Raw genomic sequence first — 6,505 nt, forward strand, 5'->3', positions numbered from 1 at the left:
TCTATATAAATTAAAACGCCTTAACCACACTCCCCTAGCCTGGCACATTGGTTTGCTCCAGGACTGAACTGCTTTTACTCTTTTGCTCCACATCCTCCAAAAGAAGCCACCAGGAAAGGCGAGTACTGTTACCACTACAATAATCTATCTAGGATACTGCATGTGAGAAAAAAATGGTATAATTTCCAAATTTTGACATCTGACGGAGTCTGAGGGAAGGACAGATTTGCTACTCTGAAACAAATTCATGGTAAAACGGTATCAAATAAATTTGTGAGTGTCAGGAGAATCTGAAAACATATTGGCAAAGGGCTTATGTCTCTACATTGCATCGTTTGTGATTCGAACACCTGTCCGGGTAGAGACTTCCAGCTCTGATTTTGAGTGAAATTTGTTAGCTAGAGTGGTACACTCTTGATTGCATTGCAACCATAGCAATGCATGCAAGTATAAAAGTTAGAAATAGCAGAATACTGAGCAAGAAAGAGCAGAATAGCAGAATGGTTAAAATAGCACAAAATTTGCAGAAGTAGTATAGACCAAAACACATACATAAGCAACTTGAAGAAAAGAGGAAGAATGACGAATGGACAGAAACAGAACATGATGGAGTGAATTGTTTACAGAAATCACACAATTAATTATCAGCTGGGAGACACAGCAAGATAGAGATCACAACATGACACACTGACAAAAATAACTATGAGAAATTCTTTTTGTTTTGTCCATGAATAACACCATGTTGTGACAGAATTCACAATTGTTTTGAGACAATAAGCAGGCATTTAAGTACAAAGACAAAGCAACAGAACAAGACTGTGATATCTCATAAAGATTGCATTTCAGTAAAGTCTTAATGCATGCTCAATCATCCAGGTAAGGAAATCCCAAAGAGTTGATTCTGTTCATCTGGACGTAGCTTTTTAAGTGGGAGAAACGTTTCTTCACTCATCCATGTGACTTCTTTAGTCTCAGCTGACTGCAGCTTTCCCCAATCTTATTAAACGTACATTTGCATAATGACTGAAACTAGCGCCCCTGGTGAACATTGGGCTGTGATGTCAGGTTCTTGATTATTAATATGCAAATTGAACATTCATCAACAACCACTGATCAAAGACCAATGTGCCAAAAATTGGTCCAATCCAAGGATCAGGCCATTCTTTCAATGATATGGATGCACACATTCTGGACAGGGAGGAACGCTGGTTAAGCGGGTAATGAAAAGTGACAAGGGAAAGACCATCTCTAAATCTAGGAGGGAGGCTGAGGGTACATCTCTTACCATCTCTTGCCATTTTACAGTGCTCTAATTGAAGCCATTTCCCAACTTTTGCATCCCATGTCCCATGGAAAGTATTCACTTTATAAACATATTCTAATATATAATGTTTTAAGATTTAACATGCAGTGGCCTTCTCTCCTGTTTTTATTCATACTTCTAAAGCATGATATATTTTAAACTCTGTCAAGTGGAAAAAGTGCTGCAGCTAGTGCTGTGTGCATATTCAGATACAAAGACAAATGGAGTCATAACCCCAAACACAGTCCTGAGGAGTGCCATCAGATCTCAGTTTCCTGTTAAAAAGAGAACTGCTTGTGTCAATATATTTTCACACAGTTCAGAGCTACTACACACAACTTCAGAGACACTCGCAAAACACTGATTACCTCAGAGACTTAAAGACCAAACGAAACCGCCAATACAGATAAAATCATGGATGAAGTCTATGTGAATACAGAGGAAGTATTAGGTTGTCGCAGGAAGTCTAAAAGGGAGCATAAAACTGTGGAATCCATTTATATGAATAATGGAGTGATCCAAACTGTACAACGTAAAACAACTGGACCTGCACCCCCAGGTAAAAACCACAAACCTATCTATAGATATTACAATTACATGTTGCTAAAGTTTTGTGCACAAATCTAAAACTAAAACTGAGAATTCTATACAAATTGTCTGAAAAACAAACAAACACTCAATTCAGTAAAAAGTAATCTAGAGTCTGGCTTGCTGTAGAGTTACTGTAGTTGTGAATTTTTCGTTGGGAGTTAATTTAGACTGAGATATACGGTCTTGTTTCGTTTTTATCCTGGTTTACACTCGGCTGTTTTCCACAATGTGTGGGTTTTTTCAGTTTAGTTTTAATTTAATGTTTGTATTTACTTTAGTTTTGATTATTTTCGGTGTTAGTTTAAACTTAAACCATTTGGAAGGAAGAGAAGAGAAAACATTACAATATAAATACTTTGTAACTAATGGTATTTGTTTCGCTGCCACCAAGACCCATCCTCAGATGCAAGTCTCACATACTACTTTTTAGATAAAAATAGCAATTGGTGTTATAATAAAATGTATGAGGATATAAACATTTTTTATGATTAGACATATAACAAATATTTACTTCTACCTGCAGGTTCTGAAGTTTTAAAGAAGAGTTACTGCAGAGCTGCTGTGATTCTTCTGGGTCTGCTGTGTCTTTTCCTCCTGATTGGACTCATAACTGTTGTTTTTCTTTGTGAGTACAACATAAATGTAATTAGCATGCTAAAATCCTCACAGGTGATGTATTTATTTTATGATGATGTGTCTAACAGTCACCCAAGGCAAATCTCAGTGGGAAATGGAGACAGTGATGATACACAAGCTGTACGACAACGAGACCAGCGAGAGAAACCAGTTGCAGACCAATTTCAACAATCTGGTTAAAGAGAGAGACCAGCTCCAGAAAAGATTGGAAGACCTGACCACAAACAGAGACGACCTTCAGAGAACGCTTCAATGTAATTATAGATTAATGCTTGATGGCCGATTTATCTCTAAAAGCATTTTTGGCTCTTTAACACTTTAACAAATGTAGCTTTTTTAAAAGCATGGTGAGGCAAGAATCCTGGGTTTGTGTGGTGTGTGTGAAGGTTCCATGGTTTCGCTCATTCTCTAGTGGGTTATGATAATTGGTGAATTCAAAATTCCCCATCGGTGTGAATGTAGTTGCAAATGGTTGTCTGTCTCTCTGTTACCCCTGCGTCAGACTGCCAATCTGCCCCTGCAGCTATGCCAGCCCCCCGTGACCAAGATAAGCACTATAGAATGGATGGACAGATCTTGAGAAAGGCCTTTGAAAAGTAAAGTTGTAAATGTAATGTAAATTTAAACTAAGCTTAATGTGAGTGAAAATATGAACATTCTATATGTTCATATAAGCTTATTTAGACCGTTTATAATAGTTTAACCTGCATAGAGAATTTTTTTTTGTCTTTAACTGACTTCTTAGCTCCAATTATATCTGCAGCCTTCTTCAGTTCTACATTTCTTACACAGCTGAATATAGTTGCGTTAATACTGTAAGGCTTATTTAATGCTTGTAACACCATCAAGACTTCAAAACAAGAAGAGGACAAAAGAGAAAGCTCATTTCTCTCTAACTTGACCGAATTCATTTTAATTCTCAAGTGGTGATTTTCAGTGACAGTTGATGACTCGAACAACATTATTAGAGACGAAAGCACTCTCTCTGAGGCCACACAACATAAAATTGTAAAATGTTTAACATATACAGCTTTTAAGCACATAAAGTTTCAGGGAATTTAGATTAGGATTTTACATAAGACTGGATAAATTGTGCATAGTAATATATATTCTCTCTCTCTCTCTCATATATATATATATATGTATATATATATATATATATATATATAGATATATATAGATATAGAGATATATCTATATATATCTCTATAGATAGATATATATCTATCTATAGATAGATATATATATTTTATTTTTTTAAATTGAAGTGCTTTGAATTTGTACCACTGATTGCTTCTTCCAGTTATGAGCCTTCTTTAAAGGGTCGTAACTGCGATTCTATGTATGCTACCTATCACAAAGCAAGAACAAATTATTATTCTGTTTTTCTTCAACAGATTGCCGAGAAAATTGGGTAGTTTTCAGTGATAGTTTGTACCAAGTTTCTTCAGAGAAGAAATCCTGGGAAGAAAGCAGACGAGACTGTCGCCAAAAAGGTGCAGACCTGATGATTATCAACAGCCGAGAGGAACAGGTGTGTGTAGAACAAAGAATTAAACACTGAATGAAAACAGCTGATACACTGATGCATCACTTTAAGTTCTGCATGTTTACATTTCGTTTCTCTCTTTCTAAAAAAGAACTTTGTGAACCAGCTCAAGAAGCATTTGTGGATTGGACTGACTGACTCACAGACAGAGGGGACATGGAAATGGGTGGATGGGACTCGAACAAGCACAAGGTTGAAATAAAAATAAAATCTGTCTTTTCACCATAAAGTATTTTTGTGTGATTGTGTACTTTAACCAAATTAATTTGGTTAATAGCTTACTGAAAACAAAAGACTGACTGAATCGTTGAGTTTAATTTTTATAATTTTATCTGTATTTCAGCTACTGGAATCAGAGGAATAAAGAGCCAAATGGTGGCACACGGCAAAATTGTGGAGAGATAGATAATTACAATTTTGAAGACAGCTGGAATGATGCACCATGTTCCAATGGACAATTCTGGATATGTGAGAAGAGAGTTTCTCCATAACTTAACATCCATGCCCAACAAATACTGCAGAACACAGAGCCATGAGATGAATTCCTGAAATGAAGCTGAACAGAAAGCAGTGAACACTTACAGCAGGAAAAAAAAGTATTCAACACGTCACCAATTTTCTGAGTAAACATATTTCTAAAGGTATCATTGAAATAAAATTGTGTCAATAACAACCCATCCAATCCATACATGCAAGGAAATCAAACCATAGAGGTCTGTAAATTAAGTCATGTGTAATAATGAAAAATGACACAGGGAAAAGTTATTGAACCCATGAATTGAACACCAGGTGAACTCTATCAGTAATAAGAAAGTAATCCTGCTACTTAGTGCAAATTAATTTCAGCTGGTTCAGTCTATAAAAAGGGCTATAAAAAGCTGTGTCATTACCGAGGTTTCACCAGAGAAACCTCTCACGATGGGTAAAACCAATGAGGTCTCTTGAGACTGTTGCAACATCTCTGCCACTTCTGACTTCTTCATTCTGTACCACAGTTCCTCTCTTGGCACCCTAAATATTCTTTCTCTAGATCCACAAAGACATTTATGCAGTACTGATCTGGTGAAGACATAGTTCATACTTGATCACTGTCCTCATAAATGTCTTGCAGATACATCTCTGCCACCCAGGAGCTACTTATGTAATACCCCAGTTCCTCTTTTGATTCTCAGAGCAAGTGACTGTTTTTCTCTTGTAGCAAAGGTGCACAACAAAAACTGTGGCTGAAGATGTGCTGTCATTTAACATGAAAAGAATATCAAATAAAACTTCACTGACGACCTATGTATTGTTAAATAAGTTAAAGCATTTTGTGTTTTAGTATCATGCTAAAGGATATTTCAGCTTGCAGTCTGAGGGGGGCAGGGATCAGACTATTAATCTGCTGTACTGTGTTTTTCTTGTATAAAAAGCTTTGCAATCCAAAAAGTTATGTTATTTGTTTAGGTAACAATAATTAAATAAATAAACCAACTAATAAATAACTTATTAATGAAGAAAAGACTTCTGTACCACATTTCCTAACCTGGAAGCTGAGAGATGGCCTATTCCTGACAACGACACAATCCTCAGCACTTTACATAGATGATGCATTCTCCTGGCAGCAATTTCAGAGCAGTGACCACTCGTAATGATCTTCATATGCCCTTGTACAAGCAACACACTGTGTAGAAAAGTCAGCGTAGAGAAATTCAGGCAGTCACCCTGTCTCACACTAATCAGAGAGCTCCTTACATCACACAGTGTTGTTAATTTGCATTGCTTTTTCTCCAACTTAATTTTAACTTAATTTAATTTTAATTTTATTTAGACAGAGGGACAATACATAATGAACATTAACAAATGTAAATATGCCAGATTATAGCCTTAGGCTAATTTCCATCTGCAGACCCTCTGGCAGGTTGGTGTTACACACAACTTAGTATAAACATACAGAGACACTATTTACAGATCATGTGACAAGGACAAAAACAGTGATCACATCATATTAGAACAAACAATGACAAGAAGAGTGGACAACAGAGGACAATAGAGAGAACAATAATGGAAACACATCAATTATATTGCACAATCCCCAATATTATACATGCCCTGACTGTCCTGATATTACACTGACCCATTACAATAGTTGTTTCCCTTTTTGTAATACATTGAACTCTTTTTCATGTCCAATATAAAGCATGATTAATTAAACATGATTACGTGTTTGTGTGTCCCTCAGCCAACCTTTTAAGTGACTCTTAAAGATGGGGAGACTTGTACTTTCCCTCACTGACAGTGGAAGACTATTCCAGAAGCTCACTCCCTCATATAATAGAGCATTCTGTGAAAAGGTGGTCCGTCTAAATGGCAATTCACAATCACCTCTAACAGTGGCTCGAGTCAATCGAGACCTGGCAACACTGCTAGACTTTTGTTTAATTAGA

General features: G+C 36.4%; 1 protein-coding gene across 1 annotated transcript; it reads left to right on the forward strand.

Moving 5' to 3' along the window:
- Window positions 1-1,634: 1,634 nt before the first annotated feature.
- On the forward strand, window positions 1,635-5,641 carry LOC109202401 (CD209 antigen-like protein C). The gene is made up of 6 exons (XM_019359681.2): window positions 1,635-1,862; window positions 2,418-2,519; window positions 2,599-2,784; window positions 3,928-4,064; window positions 4,171-4,271; window positions 4,423-5,641. Exons 1-6 carry the CDS (start codon window positions 1,718-1,720, stop codon window positions 4,568-4,570), a joined length of 819 nt encoding a protein of 272 aa, XP_019215226.1. The 5' UTR covers window positions 1,635-1,717; the 3' UTR covers window positions 4,571-5,641.
- Window positions 5,642-6,505: the final 864 nt, after the last annotated feature.

The sequence above is a fragment of the Oreochromis niloticus genome, linkage group LG6 (genome assembly GCF_001858045.2).
Source record: "Oreochromis niloticus isolate F11D_XX linkage group LG6, O_niloticus_UMD_NMBU, whole genome shotgun sequence".
Taxonomy (NCBI): Eukaryota; Metazoa; Chordata; class Actinopteri; order Cichliformes; family Cichlidae; genus Oreochromis; species Oreochromis niloticus.